At 34.9% G+C, this 25,099-nt stretch overlaps 1 protein-coding gene across 3 annotated transcripts in view; it reads left to right on the top strand.

Annotated features, from left to right (window-relative positions):
- Nucleotides 1–25,099, top strand: part of LOC115215511 (neuronal acetylcholine receptor subunit alpha-10-like) — a 566,788-nt gene that overhangs the window by 438,949 nt on the left and 102,740 nt on the right. For all 3 annotated transcript variants that reach the window (XM_036501651.1, XM_029784683.2, XM_036501647.1), the window contains exon 5: nt 18,461–18,505. In XM_036501651.1, the coding sequence (XP_036357544.1) occupies nt 18,461–18,505 (45 nt within the window). The remainder of the gene's footprint in view (nt 1–18,460; nt 18,506–25,099) is intronic.

The raw sequence follows: 25,099 nt of genomic DNA, 5'->3' as shown, positions 1-25,099 counted from the left end.
ATTTAAATTTGACTGAATGTTTGATTTTCAAAATATACCGTTGCAATATTCGTTACCAGCTGACGATTTGGCGGAGAAGTGGTTGAAAATTACTAGTAAGGTATATAAAAATATAATTAATATAAGATCGAAAATAATTCGTTGCTGAGAGCGGGAGAAGAAGTCTAGACGGTTACTAATAACTCGCCACTTCCCTCAGTTCTTTCTTTTTCATCCACACTTCACTATTTTCATTCAAACTTCTTCCCCCTTTGTTTTTTGTTTTTCCTTTTATCATCCCTTTTTTATACTTGCGTATTTATGTTTTAACGCATGGCTAACGTATGTATACGCGTTTGCATACAGTATATGTATTTATACACGTTTGTATATGTATGTATGTACATATATATATATATATATATATATATATATATATATATATACATATGGGCCCGGGGTGGCTGAGTGGTAAGTAGCCTGCTTACCAGCCACATGGTTCCGGGTTCAGTCCCAATGCGTGGCACCTTGAGCAAGTGTCTTCTACTACAGCCTCGAGCCAATCAAAGCCTTGGCAGACGGAAACTGAAAGAAGCTCATCGTATATGCCCTTCTATATACATCGGGCAAATGGGACGCCGCTTGGCTGACTGGTTCGCGGAAGACCTCCGAAACATCCGACTTGACAGTGATACCCCGGTCTCGCGCTATTTCCGTTCTACCGGTAACTCTTTGCAACACTTGTCCGTTTTCGGATTGTCCTTGCACAGGGGCCATCCGGACTCCCGTTTGCGCCGTAAAGAGGGATGAATTTTCTCTCTTCGCTCCTAGCCAATCCAGGTGATAACGAACATGTCATACAGTTGTATTTTGGAAATCAGACCGCCAATTTAAATGCTTATTCGTTTATTTTCAATGACATCACAATAGTGTATGTTCCATCGCAATTTTGATTCTTTTTTCATCAAAACTGTTCGATGAACGGGAACATGAAACCCTGACTAAGAGTTTTGTGATAATTTTGCAGCTTTAACTATCGTGTATATACGCACACAAACACACACATATATATATAGGGAGAAATTGAGGTATAGAGACGTAAACACAGAATATAGAAACACAGGCACTAACTTCTATAGAATGCGTACAATTACTCCTGGAATACACTTAAACATACTATACTCAATTCATTTACAAATCTGAGCATGTTTCAGTCATATCAGGTATAATAGAAATACACACTCAGAATCACCTAACACATTAACCTACACGAATATATATTTTATGTGTTCTATTCATCTGATTTGCTTTACAGCTATAGATTTCCCAGTAGAGCTGTAACATCGTGCAATATCGCTTCATTAGCATTTAACAAACAGTCCAGTTTCAACGATGTGTGAATATGTAGGGGATAGACACCGAAGAAACAGTCTTTCAATCAAGCTTTGAGTCAATAAAATATGGTGAAAAAATATGGAAAATAATGGTTGTTCGATTGTAAAGAAGATTTATTATTTTCTTTGAATCTAATACTCTTTTCTTCTCATATTACCGTCCCTTCTTACCTACGTCTTTCTGAGACGACGCTTCACTCTAGCATGCATTTCTTTCTTTTCCTTTTATTTCGTATTTCATTTCTTCATATGTTTCATTCAGCCACTCGCAGTTATGAATATATATTCATTGATAAATGAATATATATTCATGAGTATGAGTGAATCTATATAAAATTGCCCAGAAAAAAATCTCTCGTTCACTCATACGTACACACGCATGTAAGCACGCGCTCATACACACACATACACATTCACAACCATACATATATACTACTACATATACATATATATGCCTCTAAGTGTATTTGACTGTATATATATATATATATATATATATATATAAAATGTACATATATCTGTGCGTGTGTGTGTTTGTGTGTATGCGTGTGCGTGAGCGTCAGTAATAAAATGCCGTGACTAAGAGATATTTTCGGACTTGCCCAGACATTCGGTAACGATGTTGTTGACATTTACTAGGAAGAGTTTTATATAGATATTTTCAGTAAAATATGGGCGAAGAGGGATTTGCGGAATAATGCAATTATGTAGAAGTAAGAATATATATATATCGTATTATGTTATATTTGTTATATTATATTATATATAGGAAACACATGAGTGTGGTTGACATCTATTTCTTTTCTATTTATGTTAGAACAAGATACATACCACACAAAAGGAGGTACACGGGCACGGCTGTAGCATGGTGACTATGTGGCTGAATAAAGTAACCGACTATACAAATACATAATTTTCATATCCCTCTCCTAATACTTTGCTTTCTTCTGATAAGAACATGATGTTTCCTGAAAAACTGTACGCTATATCTAGTAGTTAAATTACAAGCAATGTGAAACGGTTTCATGTTGGTCTCATTGAACTATTTACAAAATACATTCACATAGTACGTGCTAAATTGTCTTTACACCACTATATTTTGATATTATATTCCGCATTGATAAGCTGATCATCAGTGCCCTGGAGAATGGGTAAACGTAAATTTATATTCTAGTAGGAGGTAGTATTATCCACCGAAAGTGTTGTCAAAATATATCACTCAGACTCATTGACATTCACTAAATGTTTCTTTATCTTTTCCATTATGGTTAGCTGTTTTATTCATTGCAAGAAAGACAAGCACGGGGTGTATGCGTGCATATGCAAAAGGCAAGTTGCACACATACACAAGCACAAAGATTTGAGCGAGCGTATAAGCGCATGTTCTGTTACCAGTATTGACTGTTTTAAGATGTCACTCAATGTAAACCGATGGTTCTGACGCCAATAAAACAGGGTTTTTTTTTCTAATGAAATGTTAAACGTGTTTTTTTCTAATTAAATGTGTTATGATTTTTCAGTTAACGAACTTAGAACTAATGTTTGTCTATTATCTATAATAATTCACATAAGAAGAAGGAAAGGCGAAGATGAACTTGATATTATTTAAACACAGAATGTAAAGATAGGAATAAATACTCCACACATGTGAGGATTCAGCCAAATCCCATACCTGTCAGTTGGACAGCAAATACTGATATTTTTTATCGTTTTTCTTATGCATTGTTAGGTTTATTATGCTTGCTTTTGACGAAACCTTTATTACAATTTCCAAGAACAGACATTTATATTGATACGTAATTTTATACATATGTATATACATACATACATAAATACATACACACACACATATATATATACATACACATACATATATATATATATATTATATATATATATATTATATATATATATATATATATATATATATATATATATATAATATATATAATATATATATATATATATATATACATATATATAAGTATATGAAAGAATGGAGTTGAACGACTAGTTAACAAATATCCTTTATTCTGGACATATGTTTCGAAGGCTGCATATTCCTAATTCCGAAGGAATAAGGAGTACATTATGCAGATTTCTCATCAGGAAAATCAACGAACTTATGTCGACATCAAAATGCAAAAAACCCTTTTAGCTGACCGCTCTCAAGGAGCCCATGGCGATAATGAGTGTCTCTTTATAAGGAGAGACGTCAGAGTGGCTGAATGTAGAAGAATCTAGAAGGTTCTAAAGGTTCAACGGTTCAAACGAAGTAGGAGGAGGGAGGCATAAGAATAGTAAGGTGAGAGAGTGCAGGTCAAAAGAATGGTGGGTTTAAATGATTTCTTTTATGAATGAGTGCCTGTGTGTGTAACTGTATATAACTGTCTTAATGTGTGTATGTGTGTGTCTGAATGCGTGATTGTGTTTGTGGATGGGTAGATGTCAGACAACTGACAGCTGTAAGGTGAGAGGTCTGTGTTTGTGTGTTCAATTATGTTTACTGTAGAGAAAGGAAAGTAGATAGCGAAAGGGAGAAAGAATCGGACGAGGTGAGAGGCAACGCAAGAATGGATAGTAGTAATTGGGAATATAAGAAAATCTTTTTGACTATTGGGGTGAAATATAGCAAAAATATTTTTTGGAAATCGAGGGGTTATCTATATTAGTCACTATTTATATGAGTGAAAGGTGTGTCTTTTCTAGTGTAAACACCTGTAGGATCTTTCGACGATTTTATTTATTAAAGGGACTTTGGCGAACAAAATATGAAAAATTTCGGAATTAGAGATGCCACAAAATTTTCTGCCTTTATCAAACGGGAAGGACACCGACAAAATGGACCATTCGAGCTTGAACGTAGTGTTATTGTTCTTCAGACGCCAGACTAATTTGCTTAGCCCTGTGCTGTGTTGCTTTCTCTTATCTCTGAAAGTGGAATAATGGTTGGAGATCCTTTGGGCTAATTTACAAGAGGTTGCGCCAATGTAGAAGTAGACATCGGTTCCAGAAGAGATTTTGCATTGGTAAGTGGTGTTTCTAATTTTGGAATTTATGGATAAGAACTTTAATCTGTTGGGGTTGGTTTCCGATACTAAGACATAGTTTTATTGTTGCGATAGTTGTAAAAATTGTTGCTGGCGTTGGCCACGATACTTTGGTTAAAAATATATCCTTAAGACTATCAAAGTTATCAGCAAATGTCGACATTTTTAAACAGAAAGCAGAATTTTATAATGCCGCCTTGTCAAAGGCCGGTTATAGGAATAAGGTATCATATATCGATCCGGCCCATCCTAAACTAATATCTGTCCATCAAGATAAGATAGCTTCTAATAATAATATAAATAACATAAATAGTGATTTCAGCTCTAGCAACGTCAACACAAATATATTTTACAATAACAATTTACGGACCAGGGGAGGCCAGCGTAAACCAAAACCCATTCTACAACACAGAAATATACCCTTTAATGTAAATGTCAACACTCTCAGCCACTCCAAGAAAAAAAAACTATATCTGGTTTGTGATTCCTTTCGGGAGACAAATCAGGTCTAATCTCCCTTTACAATTCCGTGAAGCCGTTGCTAAGAATTTTCCTAGGAATTCTAGATACCACTCCACTATAAATTCGCTTAAAGTAAGAATAGCATTCTCAAATCTTTCGCAGATAATAGCTTCCCACAATAATAAGCTGCTAAATAGGGTTTCATCACCCATGAGCAGCGACACCGCCCTTACCCATTCCAACGTAACATACAATAATAATAATAGAAGTAGTATGGATATTAGCAACATTCATAGCACCATTAGCGTTAGCAATAGTAATAATGATAATAATATTAGCCAGATTATTAACAGTGGTGGTGTTAGTGGTAATAGTACCAGCATTCTTAATAAAAGTTATATTATTGATGATAACAATCGCAGCATTCCCATAGCCAGAGAATTTGCCGACGATATTACAACTTATAGTAATGATAATAAGATGAATAGTATCGTGGCCAAAGCCAGCAACAATTTTTACACCTATCACAACAATAAAAACTATCTCTTAGTATCGAAAACCAACCCCAAAAGATTAAAGTTCTTATCCATAAATTCCAAAATTAGAAACACCACTTACCAATGCAAAATCTCTTCTGGAACCGATGTCTACTTCTACATTGGCGCAACCTCTTGTAAATTAGCCCAAAGGATCTCCAACCATTATTCCACTTTCAGAGATAAGAGAAAGCAACACAGCACGGGTCTAAGCAAATCAGTCTGGCGTCTGAAGAACAATAACACTACGTTCAAGCTCGAATGGTCCATTTTGTCGGTGTCCTTCCCGTTTGATAAAGGCAGAAAATTTTGTGGCATCTCTAATTCCGAAATTTTTCATATTTTGTTCGCCAAAGTCCCTTTAATAAATACAATCGTCGAAAGATCCTACAGGTATTTACACTGGAAAAGACACACCTTTCACTCATATAAATAGTGACTAATATAGATAACCCCTCGATTTCCAAAAAATATTTTTGCTATATTTCACCCCAATAGTCAAAAAGATTTTCTTATATTCCCAATTACTACTATCCATTCTTGCGTTGCCTCTCACCTCGCCCGATTCTTTCTCCCTTTCGCTATCTACTTTCCTTTCTCTACAGTAAACATAATCGAACACACAGACACAGACCTCTCACCTCACAGCTGTCAGTTGTCTGACATCTACCCATCCACAAACACAATCACGCATTCAGACACACACATACGCACATTAAGACAGTTATATACAGTCACACACACAGGTACTCATTCATAAAAGAAATCATTTAAACCCACCATTCTTTTGACCTGCAATCTCTCACCTTACTATTCTTATGCCTCCCTCCTCCTACTTCGTTTGAACCGTTGAACCTTTAGAACCTTCTAGATTCTTCTACATTCAGCCACTCTGACGTCTCTCCTTATAAAGAGACACTCATTATCGCCATGCGCTCCTTGAGAGCGGTCAGCTAAAAGGTTTTTGTGCATTTTGATGTCGACATAAGTTCGTTGATTTTCCTGATGAGAAATCTGCATAATGTACTCCTTATTCCTTCGGAATTAGGAATATGCAGCCTTCGAAACATATGTCGAGAATAAAGGATATTTGTTAACTAGTCGTTCAACTCCATTCTTTCATATACTTATAGTTTTAAAATAAACATACAAATTTCCGCACGAAGACACGTAGTCTATGCCCTAGGGACGTAGCTCAACCGTGTTCTTTCTGATGTGAATTTGCTACCCAGGTATCGGTTATCTTTCGAATTATCCTTAATAAGATAATTCATTCAACTACTCATATATATATATATTTATATTTAAAAAAAGGAGATGTGGAACACGAGTTGTGATATATATATATATATAACCTAACACACGTACTCAATATAAGAGGCTGACACATACACTGGGTGTGTTCGTTAATGTTTACAACATTACTACTGGTTCTAATTCTCACATGAATATATATACGTGGTGCGTAAGGTATCTGAGTACATGCCTTTTTGGGGCATTGCTTCATTTTTTACTAACTCTGTATAATCTTTGTTTCAGAAGATAATAATAGGAGACCCTCAGCTTACCCGAGAAATAAATAGGCATACTGTTATTGTGGTTATAAAGGCTGAGCATAGCGATTTAGAAATATTGCGATTTTTAAAAGTTGCCAGCTCTTTCGTCTACAAAGTTTGTAAGGAGCTAGAAACTGAACATAGAAACGGATCTCTAATATCAAAGCATAAAAAGCATTGTAAACGCTCTGAAGTCATCAGAAGACCTGAATTTATCCGGCAAGTTCAATAGACCATTGATTACAATCTCAGAAAATCCATGAGGCCAATTACGAAACATCTTCATCAGTAACAGTCAGAAATGCTGTCCACAAAAGACATCAAATATAAGATTTATATGATGAGGAAAGGTGAATTTGTCAGAAAAAGCAAAAGAAAATCACTACATCAGATCTAAAAGGCTATTACAGAAATTGAAAAATCCAGCAGAAGGAGATTTGAGTTAGTTTTTCTCAAACGAGAAACACTTCGACCAAGATCAAAAAGTTAACAGAAGTGACTGATGGTTATGTGCAGACCAGCAGTGAAGATCATGTGATGCTTCCTTACTTCTTTCCACAAAGCCATAGAATTAACTCTACTTCCCACATTGTGGTCCTGGAAATAATTAAACTCTGGATAGACATTGTATGCAATGGAAGGCCATATGTGTTTCAATAAGACTGTGCCCTATCACGCATGGAACTAGTAACACAGGAATGGATGGCTGAAAATTTTCATGACCCCTAACATTTGGCCTCCTAATTCCTCAGATTTCAATCCATTGGTTTATTACATGTGGAGCGCTGTTAAAAGAGATGTCAATGAACACGGCCATAACAGTAAAGATTCCTTGGAGGGTGCAATAATCAGAGTAATGTCCAAAATGAACCACGAACACTTAATTCGAGCTTGTAGATGATTTAGACCTCATATAGAAGCGGTAGTCAAAGCTGAAAGTGGTTTATTGAATAACATTATAGAAAAAAAGTTTTTTTTTATCTTCATAACATTTATTATCTGTTATTATATATCACATTTTTATAAACATAAATCTGTCCTCAAATATTTTACGCACCCTGTTTATATATATATATATATATATATATATATATATATATATAGATATATATATATATGTATGTATGTATATATTAGCAGAGATACCCGGCGTTGCCCGTGTTACATGCAATTGAAGAATTAGATCTTTCTGTTATATTTTCTGTAATGAACTGGAATATCTATGTTTCAAATTTCATCAAAATTGCAGTCTTAATGAACCTGAATTTTGCACCTGAAAAATGAAGGTCATGGAGCTCTAAAATGTTAGAGTTAAGGCCCTTGTTGGGGGTGGGTGTCAGGGTATTTTTCTATGTATGTATATATGTATGTATATATGTTTTGTATGTATGCATGTATGTGCAGATTAGTATGTTTCATGTATATATTCTCATGCATATAGTTGCATATCTAGACATGCTTATAAATGTTTAAATGATAAACTTCTCGAAAGTTTTACTAATTTTTACGGTTCCAGTGATAATTGGATCTGTAGTCTTCGAATTAGCTTCCTCCTAATGTATATATGTTTGATTGATTGTGTGTATATGAATGTATTAATGGAAGTATGAATGTGTGTATTTATGCATGTATACATGTCTGATCACTCTTATTGCCACTGGTAATATGTAGCCCTGTATAACTTTTCAAGTGGTCGCGTTGTCGGCAACTAAAGGATTAGGCTTACCAAGCAGAGTTGGTAAGAAAAACAGGTTTTGTGGTAGTGTAAAACTGTCCAATTCTGAATAATATGCATAAAGTCCAAAACCGAGCAGCAACTCGGAATGAGTGGCCACTAGATGTGGCCACAGCAATAAAAATACTCTGAGGCAACACCTCTGACTCTGTTTCACTCCCATGTTGTAGACTAGCTCTTCTGTTGGGGTAACGCATACACTGTTCTGAGAACAGATGTGACTCTGCGCGAGACCTTTCCTCATATCAAAAAAAGAAAACAGCAACTGGCACAAATATCGCTTGATTTCTAGCGAATCTATAATACGTTGCATATTATGTTGTAAAATACATAACATTGAATATCAAATTCGGTAACGTAATGAACGCATATGTCAACGTAGGTGTACTTTATGCGTAGGTGATGGGTCAACAGAGAGCAATGTGAAAATTGTTAAACATAGTATGACATATAAAGATAATAATTAGATGAATAATTGCTTAGAAAGTTAACTTTCTTTATCAGAAACGAAAATATATGTGCGTATGCATGTATGTGTGCGTCGGCAAATGGCAGACATTGCATTTCTATGTTTAGTTTCATATGTTACGAATATGGAGGTGTTTAATAAGTTATTTACGTAAAAATATATGAGCATAAAAATATATCACAATCGCCAATCAGTATCAAAAGCACTGGCTCCTTGTTTATTGATTTGCAATGCTAAGACGTTTTTCATTTTTTTTTGTGTGTGTGTGTATATGTATATATATATATATATTTTTTTTTTTTAATTACATACATATTGATACACACATATACACACTCACATAGTGTATGTTTATATACCAACAAGCATAAATATATGCATACATGCGTGCGCGCTTACACTTGTGTGTAGGAGTATGTGTATCTTTGACAATTCTACATGAACTTAAACCGTTGCCATTGAACTCCAATATAACATAATTACATATTATATATAGGTTGCCAGATTTAATTATATGTTATATTTTCCACAAATTTCACTGTTAACACAGCCACTATGTTTGAGACATAATAATCTGTTCTTCAACGAAAAAAGAAAAAAATGCGTCTGTATTTCTGTTATTAACGATTTTAGATTTCTAAATTAACCTTAATTAGTAATTAGCGTAATTCATTTACAATTACTATTTTGTTTTGTTTTGTTTTTTTTTTCGTCTTAAACAGTGCTCATGAAATTAAATTTCAATAATATTAAATATTAGTAAAAGTGGACTGCATGCTTTTAAGGAAGGCGATATATTTCCTATTGGTATGATAACTAACAGAGCCGCACTTTAGATTATTTAAGATTTGAATATCAACAAAAAGTTTAACACAATAAGTTACTCCAAATGCACAATTATTTAAAAATCTAAAATGTGTACATTTAATTTTCCTTAATGCACATCAACTATTACTATGACATTTTGGAATTACTTTAGAATCTTGCACTAACTTAGTACCCAAATGATTTCAGAATAGCTATTTAGATAGAGAGTAATTTTCTAGATGTAATGTCATACACACACAAACACACACACACACATATATATGTGTGTGTGTGTGTGTGTGTGTGTGTGTGTATAAACTTCAATAAAAGTAACAACTAATTAATCAGTGATGTATTCACCCAATAATGTATCCTCCCAACATTCAACAAGATTTTCAGTACCTCGTTGGAAGAAATAACCCGATTTCGACACGAAAAATTGACCCAACCAAGCTCTCAATTATGCATCAGTATTGAACAAAACTTCGCCCATAGCATTTGAAAGAGATCGAAAGAGGTGGAAATCCGTTGGTGCCAAATCAGGAGAGTACGGCGGGGGTGGCAGCACTTACCAGCCATGCATTTGAATGGCTTCCTTGGGCATATTGGCGATATGAGGGCGGGCGTCGTCGTGCAGCAGAACCTCATGCTGCCGATTAGGTCTTGTTTCTTGAATAGCTGTGTTGTGTTGTTCCATCTGTTGAACATAGAGTTCCGCGTTGACTGTTTGGTTCCGTTCAAGCGATTCGGATGAAGATCTTGTTTCACGCGTAGTGTCGCTGGTTTACCGGGGCTAAACCAATTCTTACGCTGCCTCATATTGATGTACAAACACCACTTTTCGTTGCTTGTAATATTTTCTTGTGCCCATGAGTTGAGCGGTGAAGAGCAAGCAAACCATCGGAGATTGTGGCTCGCTGATTTTTTGTTGTTGGCACTTAAAGCATGCGGAATCCATGCTCCATACTTCTGAACCTTTCCCATCGAGTGAAGATGCTTTTCTATAGCAGTGTGGGAGCATTCCATTTTTTCCGCCAGTTCCCTTGTCGTTTGACGAGAATTTTCGTGCAAAAAATTGGTTTAATCGCTCTTCATCAAACTCAATTGGATGGCCAGAACGAGGTTCGTGATTTAGGTCAAAATTTCCATTTTTGAACTTGGCATACGAATCCCCAGCGGGGACACTCTCTCCATACACAGCATAAATGTCGCGAGCAGCTTTTGCGGCCTTAGGACCGCGATTAAAAGCAAAAGAAAGAGCTTTCGAAAATGCTCGTTTTTCTTAACTTGACGTTCCATTTTAATGATCTGAAAAGAAACAAAAATTAACTAGAAAATATACAAAATGATTCAAAAATAGAATTCTCGAAAAAAATAGATTCCAAAATTTAAAAACGCAATAAATTACAATGTTTTAAAAAAAACTATGGGAACTTGGTTGCCAACTAAATAGAAGGCTAATTTTCCAGCGGGTCCGTCGCTAGATTACACATTTGCGATACCTGAGCTGACTGAAGCAACGTGAAATGAATTATTTCCTCAGGAACACAACGCATTGCCTACTTCCTTAATCGAAACCGCAAGCTGGCGATCCTGAGTGCAACTTCCTAACCACAAACCCGCGGGATTTCACATACACTCTCATAAATATATGTGTGTACATGTGTATGCATCTTCATATATACGTATATATATATATGCATGTGTGTATGCATATAATTATGTGTGTGTGTGTGTGTGTGTGTGTGTGTGTGCGTGTGTGTGTGTGCATATATGTTTATACACATACTCTCACCATTTAAATTTTCCCCTCTCCAAGTATTACATCTAAAAGGAAGACAACATTGGGAAATTATTTGTACGAAATTGCATTAGTTTCAACATATCAGAACGTAGAAACAAAGAGATAATTTCTGTGATTTTATAACCGCCTTCTTATTTCTGAATTATCAACACGGAATCGAAATTTAACAGTAGTGGGAGTGAGTTTGGAAATTAACTATGAACACAAAAAGAACTATATTACACCATAATTAATGAATCATATGAGAGAGATGTTGCATTAATCATGGATGTTGAGTACAAAAGTCCCACATTAATGCTATAACTAACACGTCAATTACTAACAATTACAAATGGGGAAAAACTTTATCTTTTCACTTCAACTGAATCGAAAATTATAAGCAAACAAGAATGGAATAAACTATTCTAACTTCGAATTCCAAACCCTGCAATTTGCACGGACTTCCCACATCCCACAAGACTAAAATATAATATAGAGTTATTAAAACTTCATCTTCAGTTTATGTAAACACTTAACACTCAGACAATCTTAAATGGAACCCAATTGCAGCGTGCATAACAGTGAAATATAAGATTCGGCATTTTGTATTTTCACTACAGACACCTACTGAGCAACACATACCAAGAAAGTTGACAGAAAGTTTATTATTGTATTATTTGATTAGTTATATATCTGTAACCTAATTCTACATGAATATTCATATATAATGTAATTTTGTCTTAAATCTTCCCCCAATAAACTTTCAGATCAAATTGAAAATATAGTCATTACAGATGAAAGGGAATCTATTCGTCGCACTAAGTTTTTCAACTTCAATGATAGCAGCTACAAAGACATGTTTAGAGGTGCGTTGGGAACGAAATTTGTGGTGTCATAAACTAAATTCTGTATACCGTACATAGAAGTCCAAACACATTAGCAACGTAGACTAAAGTACGAGCTCATCTTTTGCAAATATGAATTCGACAGTTAATAGCGTTAGTTAAATGTCGGCTTTGCTTCTGGACCTACGATTTTTACTATATTAAAAAAAAAAAGAAAATAAATCTGTCAAATATTTTTAAAAATGCATATGAAAACATCGGGAAGTTACTCACATTGAGTTATATAATAGCAGTAAAAAATAATAAAATAAATTAAAATGTGAGAGTTCTGTTACGAAATCAATATTCTAACATTCACATTAACATAATTTATTGGCATATTCGGCATGTGTCTCACGTGGTAGGCCTAGACCATTGGCTTGTAGATGAATTTGCTAAGCCCAAGTAAACTATGCAGAAACCAGTAAAACACACACACACACACACACACACACACGCACATATATATATATAATATATATATATATATATATATATATATATACATACATATATATGGTCCTGCATTGTTATCCAAAAAGAAATTAAGTAGGAAAAGACCCCACAACTTTCAAAAGATACCCGAACAAACCACCTACACATGGATATGTCTCAACCAACAACAACTCTCTGCTCAAGTGGTCCATCCTGTCCCGAAATAATTAACTAAAAGATATATATATATATATATATATATATATACCGGAGTAAACACATATATGTGAAACAAGGTAGAAAAAAAGAGTACTCAAATACCAGTGGTAGAGTAATATGCTTTATTTAAAGCAGCAGAAAATTCAACAAAATCTGTTACTCTGAGTTTCTCGTTGCCGTTCATCCGACAGTTTTGTTAGAATGGAATTGATATATCGGTTCCATTCTAACAAAAACTGTCTGATGAACGGCAACGAGAAACTCAGAGTTACAGATTTTGTTGAATTTTCTGCTGCTTTAAATAAAGTATATATATATATATGTAAATATATATATATATATATATATATATATATACATGTTTGTATATATCTGTGTGTGTGAGTGTGTCTATATATGTGTATATTCGGTCGTCAAGTATGAAATTTTAGAAAAGAAAAAAGTTTGCTAAAGTTTTATAAATACAGGGAATAGTTTTATGCATCAAAGTATGCCCCTATATTGTCAATACACTCTTGCCATTTCAGCGGTAACTTATCCAATTCGGAACATTAAGATCCTGGCAATCTAGAGTCAATAAAATCTTGGAAGGCTTATTTGACGGCATCGTCGGAATTAAATGTTTTTCCTATAAAAATGTTAACCAAATTCTGTAAGAAGGGATAGCCAGTGTGGGCAAGATCAGGTGAGTCTTATGGATGATGGAGAACTTCCAACTCCAACTCCTGTAGTTTCGCCAATGTCTGGCATTGTCTTACAATAACATAGGAGTGGATCTGTTGAATAATCTAGCCTATTTCTTTGTAAGTTTTTGCATCATTTGGTCCAGTTGTCTGCAGTATACTTCGGCCGTGATTGATGAGCCAGGATTAATGAAATCGTAGTGGATCACACCTGCGGCAGACCACCAAACACATACCATCAGCATATTTTGATGAATTTTGCTTTTGGATTGTGTTTTGGTGGCTCACCTCTGTCCAACCATTGTGGTGAACGTTTACGGTTGTAGTACTGGATCCATTTCTCATCACATGAATTCGATTCAAAAATGTTTCTGATTTTCATTGAGTCCATGTGGAACTCATTTATCCAAATTTTTCACTTCACCGATGTGAACTACGTGAGGCGATAACGTTTGCTTGATAATACCAAACAACAACGATGATTCTCGGGCTCTTTAAGATGGATCTGACTCGACGGTGACTTTCAGTTCGTCATTATCCACCATCGTTTCTGGTCGACTGCGTTGTTCATTTGTGATGTCGAAGTTAGCAGAACGAAACCTTGCAAACCAATTTGATACTGTCTGCTGTATAATAACATTAGAATGAAATACTCCATTGATATTCCGAGCTATCTGTGTTGCTGTATTTCCAACAAAGAATTCATATTTCAAAACTCAACGAATTTCCGACTTATCCATCCCTAAACAAAAATAGCAAAAAACGATTTATAATTAATTTATAAAGCGCAAAATGAGTCAGACTAAAGATATAGATGTGTCAGTTATCTAACAAATAATAATGATTGTCAAATATAATAATGGCGCAAAATCAGCAGCTGTCAAATTTACCATATACCTAGTACAAGTTTCATATGTATATATATATATATTATATATATATATATATATATATATATATCTATATATATATATACATATGTATATACACATATATATATATTCATATGTATGTATACATATATGCATGTATAAATGTGTGTGCGTCATCGTGCTATTCCTCCGACAACGCTTGACAACCCATCTTGGTTCTTCTGCATTTCCTTCACTTACCAGTTCCAGAGTCCGATAAAAGAAGTACCAGACAGAGTTTGAGATACGCATTGTGGGCAATTTATTCGACTGAGGACACGAAGATGCTACTCCGGCATGATCGCAGTTATATGACTGAAATAAATAAAAGATGAAGAATAAAACCGAATGAAAGTCACTACGGTCAGTTTCAGATAGGGAACAAGTTCTGGAAACCTGCTAAAATATTTATGCCGGTTGATCGTAACGGATATAGCCTGTGTTCTTATATACTAAATTTTTGTATACTTCTGTCTATATAGCTAAAAGAACATATGAATGACAGTTCACATTTATAAGTTCGGAACATATTGACACTGCGGACACGCAGATCACCCACAAATGATTAATTAGCTACTGTAGCAAATATGAAATCTGTTTGCTAGTGCACACTGTCATGTCCAGTTCAAAAGCAATTTATTTTAAAATTGTCTAACGTTGAAGAAACTGAGATGTGGTCCGCTATTCCACTATGCCCCAAAGATAAATACAGTGGAATTTCTAACATTATATGTTTGACATAGTAAGTATTTTAATAAAAATTAGCTCCTGCTTCTGATATTTCGATCGTGTATGTAGGAGTTCCGCGTAGAAAATTGGTGTATATTCTTTCCTTTAGTAACACATAAATACACATAGGCGAACCAGACGCAGGTATATAGAGGTACGTCAACACATATTTAAACCTACTCACACACAACCATCTACACAGGTTTGTTAATTTGTAATGAGCGAAATTAGAGGAATTTGTTGGGTAGATAAAGATAAATGAACGGATTGACAAATTCTTGTATGGCGGTAGAAAATATTGGTTTCATATTTTGGCACTAGACCAACGAGTTCGAAGGTGCGTTCAATTCGATTACCAGAAGTGAAGTGATACTTATTCTATCGACTAGTACAAAATATTTTTCTACTCTAGGCACAAGGCCCGAAATTTTGGAGGAGGGGTCCATGCGATTAGTACGCAACTGGTACTTAGTTTATCGATTACGAAAGGATGAAAGGAAAAGTCGACCTCGGCGAAATTTGAACTCATATTGTAAAGATAGACGACATACCACTAAGTATTTCGCCCGGTGTGCTAACGTTTCTGCCAGCTCGCCACCTTGGCTGCAGGAAATATTAATGAATGTACTACTGTGAAAACAGATAAAACAGTACATGAAATGTTAAAGTTCAAGGAAGGCAAAGAGACGGCGATCCCCGCATTGGGGTTAAGTAATCTGTTTTGCATATTGATATGACGTATGACTTCTCATAGTCACTGTTATGTCTGAACTGCTATAATATCAAACTTTCCTGATGTTCTCTTATTACTTTCCAACTGTATATCTCCAACAAACACTCTACGATATCTCTATTCCTACGACCTGTACACTATGGCTGCGCGTATGACACTCTTCTCAGACTGTCCTGCGCATAGTTCACTTAGCCATTTGCGGAGGTACAGATTCCCCATACAACAGAAATACTGTACCCTGATTGGATTTTAGAATTCTATCTGTGCAAGCAGTAAATTGGAGCTTATCAATTCTAAGTTATCAACCACGACGTGCGTGTGTGTGTGGCGGGGGTGTTTGTGTAGTGAGAGAGAGAGTGAGAGAGAGAAAAGACAATAAAATTAGAACCGAGGTAGGCATAGGTATACATAAATACATGTAAAAATATGCGTATGTATGTATATCATTATTAGCATGTTTGTTACAAGGCATGTGTGTATGTCGTTAATCTTTTAATAAATTATACTGGTGGAACACATAAAAACCTATGAAGAAACAGAAAGAACTCAAATCTCAGGCGAAATGTATTCTCTGTTGCTGTCATATTTGCTCTGTACCCTTGCCACCGGAAAAGCATTGTAAAAGCAATGACCGGTACACCAGTAAAATTGGAAACAAAAGACTTTAAAATTCACCAAATATTATATGAAATGATTATGAAAAAAGTATAAACCTGGGCGACTATACCGACCGGACAAATAGCAACACTTAAAACTCATAACGTTCCATATATCAAATGCACAAAGCATTTGAACTATGAATCTGTTGAGCTTCCCCTATTTTGATGCAGATCACAACGGACGTATATATTGGTTATAGGCCAAATATATCTGATTGAATGTATATTTCCAAAATACAAATAGTGAAAGATATCTGTAAATAGTTATCACAATGACTTGCACCGATGCAATCAATAGATGTTCTGTGACCTGCATAACTAACACTTTTCTTTTGAAGTATACACCAGTGCTGTATATGTATGAGTGCGTATGCGTGTGCGTGTGAGTGTGTAACCGCATGTGTGTGTGAGTGAGTGTCTGTGCTTGTATGTGTGAATAATATGATACGTATATCCGCTCTTATTTCTTTTCTGCCTCTTTGGTCTCGTGTTATATTGCATAAATAAGTGCGTAAAATATAAAATATACATATATGTACACTTTGCACACAGGAACACAGACACAAGCACACACACAAACACATAAACACACACACATATAAATGTATTTTGTGCATATGTGCTTATATATATATATATAGATATAGATATACATATGTATATATGTGTGTGCATATATATATATATATATATATATATATATACACATAGATATATATATGAATATATATATATACATGCATACATCTATATATATGTATGTATATATATGTATTTGCATATATATATATATATATATATGTATGTATATATGTCGATAAGTGCGCGCATGCTCAGGGACACATAACTGTAGATAGATAGATATATAGATAGTTAGATAGGTAGATAGAGATAGAGAGGGAGAGGAAAAGAGGGAGGCAGGGTGACATTAGAGCAAGTGAGAGAAAGGCCACTAGGCACACTGACAGACAGATCGGCAATTACAGTATACTTTGAAAATACGTGCATGCGTAAAAACAAACAAAAATTGACTAGTTTATTAGTTTCATGTTGGATATGTAGTGTGGTATTTCAAACAAGAGAAAATATAGTGTTTTGCTATTTGTATTTCTTCTAATATATAATGATTACAATGTTAAAGGAAATCCGTAGCCTTGGCTATCTTCAGTGCGTATTTGTCTCGCAGCAATATAAGATTGGGATTGTGCTTCAAAGTATTCTCTGCCTTCCTACTTCCTTTTGTTTTTCTCTTAATATTCCTTATTCATTTTTCTTGATTCTCTCTCACTTTCGCATCCATTCATTCATATGTACTGTATTCACTTTTCTTCATAAATATTCTTAAATATAGATAACGAAATAGTATTCTATGCTTTTCGATAATACTGTCTCCAGTTTGAAGTTTGATCGTTACATTATTCTCTTTTCTCTTTCAGGATGAGAGAAACCAAATACTTACAACAAACTGCTGGCTCAATCAGGTAAATATTCATTTACTTACCTACACTCATAAACACTCATATACACATACACATATAACACTCATACACACATATCACATTCATACCCATATGAACATACACCTGAGCTCATGTGCAAGTATACGCATACACAAAAGCACATAAGCATTCATGTACTTACACATACAAATATATATATTTACACAAGCAAGCATGCGTTTGAAGCCGTAAGACATTTTATCGTAACTTAATTCCCTGACATAGTTCGGAAGACTCAGCATGCCACAATACTTAGGTTTTTATTGTAAAGATGAATTACAAATAGCCATAAACTGGTAGCTGTATTGATAATTGCTATATTATTACACACATTCACATGCACATACATATATGCGTACATGTGTACATACAGACATATGTATGGATATTATATATATATATATATATATATATATATATATATGTGTGTGTGTGTGTGTGTGTGTTTATATTTATACATCTGACAATTATGTGTGGGCGTGCTATTTATTTATATATATTTGTATGTGTGTGTGTGTGTGTGTGTGTTTGTGTGTGCATTGAATTTGGACGTCGCCGTGATAATGTTCAATTAACTTTTGATGTATGAATGACCATTTAATTTACGGTGTTACAAGTTGTGAACAAAGCGCTAATCGATTGCCATATCCGTCATTCTCTCTCTCGCCCTCTCCCTTCTTTCCTTACATCTGTCTTCCCTCTCTTTCCCTTCTGTCCCTCACACTATTCCCCCCTCTCTCTACCTCTTCCTCTTGCACAGTATCGTTCTTGACCTCTCTTAGCACTGCATCCATTCTCACCTGTTAAGTAGCAATCTTTTCACTCTCCATCCTAACTCATCTCTTCTTATTCCAACTTCTGAGAACTACCTGATACACTTAGATAAGAATTCCCACCAACGTGTTAACCATCTGGTTAACTAATTATACCTCATCAACTTCCTTGATATTATATGCCTGATCTTTCAGTACATATAGAAATATATCGAAAAACAGTAATATCTCACTTTACGGGGGCCCGCTTTACGAGACTTACGGGTTTACGAGTTGTTATTTCCTGTTTACGAGTTTTATTTCCTGTTTACGAGTTTTCGCTTTACAAACATTCTCCAGGAATGAATTAATTCGCATATCGAGACGTTACTGTTTCTGAGTTTTGAACACATCATATACCTAATAATATATTGACTTTGTGCCTATAATATATTAAAGGTTCCTTGAGTCATTTGTCTCTTAATCTATTATAACGGAGAATTAAAAACTTTCGTTATATGGTTTTTAATATGACCTTAACCATCTTTGTAGTCCATATTCTTGCCAGTGGTCATTCTGAGTCATTTCTCTTCATTTTTCATTTTGTTGTGTTAATTACCTTAGGCTATAAATGTGTTTTTGTCGATTTTTGTATATGTGAATTCTACAAGAGATATGTTAACTCAAATACTAAGCTGATGACGGATATTGGGACGTCAGCACAGCAGCATGCCAATAGCTCTCCGCTTGTCAATAGTGAGAATTGTCCTTATTGGCATAAGATTTCAAAATTCTTTCTTCTTGAGATTGTTGACCGTTCACATTCTTAGATTTTTTTTTTAACATGAACTTATTCACTCCTTTTCAAAGAAATAACAATATATGAATAATGTATTTTGAATGGTATTTTTATACCATTGATTTAAATCCCTGTTCGTACAACTACTCTGTATAAACATAAATACCTACATACATACATTCACATACATGCATACATACATATATACATACATACATAGTTTCAATGTGGCTAGATTTGACTCTGTTCCCCATTCATGGACGCTAGAAGCCCTTCAATTGCTAAAGTTTCAGTGAGAATAGTCAAAGCCATAGCTGACCTGACTTCTTCGTAGGGCCATCATCTTGAAATTAAACACAATGTGTGACTGTATTATCACCGATAGAGTACAATATCCCAAAGGCATATTCCAAGGAGACAGCCTCTCTGTGATGTTGTTTATACTTTCTGTAAACCCCTTGTCATTTATGTTAAGGAAGTCTGAAGTATCTCACTGGTTCACAAGGAAACAGAAATACTAAAATTATACTCTGTTTCTTTGGAGATGACTTAAATCTTTCTGCAAAGAATATGCATAAGATGAAAAAAAGCCTTGACCTAGTTACAACTTTCTCAAAGGATGTAGATAAATGTTGTTATATAGTTGTGAAAAGGGGAAAAACTATAAACCAGGCTAGTAGCAACACTGTCAATGATTTGACTGCTTCCCTGTATCTGGCGAGGAATGTTACAGGTATCTAGGGGTGAATGAAAATATATTTTACAGTGGTACCTATAACGAAACACGTGTCTCTAAAGACTATTACATCCGAATAAAGAAAATTTGAACCTCAGAACTTTGTGCATTCAAGAAAACAGTGGTCCACAATGTGTTTGCAGTGCCAGTACTCATACCAACATTTGGACTGCTTGACTGGACGCTTGAAGAGATCCGAGCCCTTGATGTGAAAACCCGAAAAATACTAGCAAGTACGCATAATTTCCAAATAAACAGTGATGTAGAACGGCTCGACCAAAAAAGTAAACATGGCGGTAGAGGCTTAACATCGATCCAAAATGCCTTTAAATGTCGCATCATATCCCTCCGGCAACCTCTTTTCACCACCAAACCTCGAAGTGCATCCCTTGACTAAGTTTGCATACATGAAGCTGATAACTTCATAAGACTTGGAAGGCAGCTCCTTGAGCAACACTCTTTTTGTCTGATTATCTAGAATACATGCCCAAAGGAGTCGCACGACTCTACCGCAATGTATCATCAGATGAAAGAATGGGTCTATATGAGCAGGAGACTATGAATCGATGTGTTTGTAGAAAACTCCGTCATAACAGTAACATTGATCATCAAAGTAGTTTATCATGGCCGAATAGTCGGATTATTACCTCCCACTTTGAAGGGTATGTGTTTGCAATCCAGGAACAGGAAATATCAACTAAATACAAAAGGGATACAGATGCGGCAAAAGCCGTAAAATGTGACAATCGATGAAGAGTTTGTGGAGTTCACACTGAAGATAACATCCACATCATAAACAATTGCCCAAAAATGCCATCACGGTATATCTACCGATGAGACATGACGGTGTAGCTAGGACAATCTATAATGGAATCCGTCGGAAGGATAATCCCGAGGACAAGAAATAAAATCAACAATATGGTAAAGGACAAAGCCACTGGTAATGAAAAGGAAGACTGATGGAATGTACCTCAATAAAATACAAGCACAACAGACCTGATATAATGATTTGGGATAGAGTAGAGGAACTGTGCACGGTTGTGGAAATTAGCTGATGTTTACATAAAGCTGAAGATCAGTGAGAAAGAGAACACCTATGCTGAAGTATTGAGAAATCTACAGCTACTCTATCCAGATTACAAGATCAGGTTTGTACTTGTAATTACTGGGGCCCTAGGGTACGTAACACACCACCTAATTGCCAATCTTGAGAAATTAGGCTGCTCAAACCAGAAAGGAGAAAGCTAATTCGAAGGCTACAAATCCAATCCATCACTAGGCCTGTAAAAATCTGTAAAACCTTCCAGACGTTTATCCTTTAAATATATATGAGCATGTCTAGATATGTAACATACATAAAACATACAAATCTGCACATACATAAATACATACATACATACATACATACATACATACATACACACATACACACACACACATATATACATACATACATACATACATACATACATACATACATACATACATACATACATACATACATAGACATATATATACACACGTTCAAAAGTAAGTAAGAAAATGCAGATACAACATTTAATACAGATTTATTATCTGCAAAAATCAAACATGGTCCCTTACAGCTGTTTCAGTTAAGCCTAATAATACAGATATTGTCATATCTTTCAAGCAAGTAGCGATCCATTTGTATATTATGTTGTCCCCGTTCGTTGACCAGTTACTTCACTGAGACTAATCCAAGAGACGTTGTCTTGTCTCCTATGTGTATAAAGTATTCTCCCGACTCTATATAATGTTCATTATTTTTGAAGGCAAACATGATCTACAGTTTCAGTAAACGTTGAGTGGCAACTAGGAATGTAAAACAACCTTAGTTTTACTTCCTCTGCCCACACCATAGAACACTGGACAACAAAATATCTGCAACCAGTACATTCACAAGCCCTTTTTCCCCACATCCCAAAGGATACCCATATCTGACAGTACCTCCTTCACTGTCTTCAGTCAAATTCAATTTATTATGTGAAAACTAATTCGCAGAATGCTGTCATTAGTATTTTCATTATCTATTAACACCTACCTAACCTACCTTAATCAACATCAACTACACAAAATATCCCTTCCTCCTACTCCTCCTCCTTCTTTACATTTGTCGTCTTCGTGTCTACTCTTATTCTATAAAGTTTTCGGTCCTACACTATGTTACCATATGTTATTACCGTTTTGTATAAATGCACAGACAGACACACTCACACATATATACGCCCGTACATCATATAAAAGTGCATTCATTCGTCTAGCTGAGATACGCCTAACAAATATGAGTGTGTGTGGGGGGTGTATATACTAACATATTATATGTCTGCATTTGCCAGTAGGTGTGCCTGAGGCTGTGTATATGTATAAACGTGTATGTGTCTATTAAAACTTCTGTATATATTTTAGAGTTTGCTTCGATGTCATGAATGAAGATAGGTGATATGTTTTCATTAAATCATTCGTTATATGATTTACAATTCCTTTCGTTATATGATTTACAATTCATTCCACTATTGCTGTTTTTACGTCTTGTGAAACGGATATGACATCTACTCTACTGCATATGTCAAGACTTCATAGCAAATAGATATGATAGCATGCTGTTCTACACCCCAGGGCTAGAGGCTTTTAAAGGAAAGCGTATCCTAGTAGCCTAGCAATTAAATTCGCCTCAAGTGATTTTCTGTTTGACATTCTGATATCTAACAAATTGTTTGTGAGTGAGTCACCAAATTGTGATATGCAGTTTCACAATTCAAGTCTTGGCAGATAAAATAATTCGATTGCTCTTTCATTAATCATACATGCACATACGGACCTATACACAGAAATGTATGAAGCTATAAAAGTTTGGAAATATCAATATGTAAAAGCAATATACACACTCACGCATACACACACACGCACACACTCATTTAACCCAAATGGTTTTAAGCCCAATGTTCTAGATATGTATATGTGTGTGAACATGTTTGTGTATATATACACAAACATGCACACCCTTATATGTGCGCACACGCTCGCACAAAGGCAAATATATAGATATGTAAGTGCATATATATGCTTAAGTGTTTGGATATGTTTGTATATACGTATAAATATTTTTCTTGCTCTCCGTCTCAATTCAACTTTGTGTTGTCATTTTCTTAGTATAAACTCATCCAAATTGCTAACAACACTCATTCATACTTATATATATTCCTACATACATGCATACATACACAATGCACACATCTAGATACATATGTGCGTGTGCGCGTGTGTGTGCATTATAAATAATTAAACAAACATACATACCTACATAAGTACATACGTATACATACATACATACATACATACATGCATACATATATACATACATAAATACATACATACATACGTACATACATACATACGTACATACATACATGCATTTCCTTATCTATAAAGAACATTGGAAAGTGACCTTGGTGGAAATTCAGGCCTTATCCATTAAGCTTCTATATTTGATACCACCATGAGTATCAAGTACATTCTGTTAGTAAAAAGTATTTATACTTGAAAATTCCTTTACCGTAACCAAGAAGCGTGTGTGTATGATAGTGTGTGCGTTTGTGTGCGTAAGACTACGTTTGTTTCTACATGTGTTTGCGAAAATATTCGTCTTGATATTGCTCGCACTAGAAAGCTTATGCTTATTAAATCTGAAGTATGACCACTTCCTTTGCAACTTGTTTCCATGCTTTACAGAGCTATTCATGGGTAGGAAATAGAACGACTAACATTGCCGTTTCCTTACCTCATCATCTGGAGACAGCTTGCCTTTTTTGTATAATGCGTGTCTGTTTAAATCTACAGTTGAAGAGATACGTGTTTAAAATACACACATATTTTAATTGCATGCAAATAGTTAGACGAATGACAACGTCCGATCAAATCTTACATATTTCAAGTGACACCATATCTATAATTAGCTACGGACTACACTACGCACTCTCACATAAAATCATAAATAATATTCGGTGTATCACCGGCTTTATATTGTGTTTGATATTGTTTTAGCTACAACACTGATTCATGCAAACTGGATTGCATAAAATAGCCAAAGCTACAATTCATTTTTCATAAAGGATCTGGAATAAGTTAAATAAATAAATCAGACGTAAGAAATAAATAACTTACTGTCTCTGAAGTTGACCAAAGATAAGAACACAAGAAATACTGCCCCGTCTTTCTCATTATTCAAATGTATATATATACGCAAATATTCATATATATTTATATATGTA

This window comes from Octopus sinensis, linkage group LG1 (assembly GCF_006345805.1).
Source record: "Octopus sinensis linkage group LG1, ASM634580v1, whole genome shotgun sequence".
Classification (NCBI taxonomy): Eukaryota; Metazoa; Mollusca; class Cephalopoda; order Octopoda; family Octopodidae; genus Octopus; species Octopus sinensis.
The sequence above is the reverse complement of the archived record's forward strand: the minus strand, read 5'-3'. Positions and strand labels throughout refer to the sequence as shown.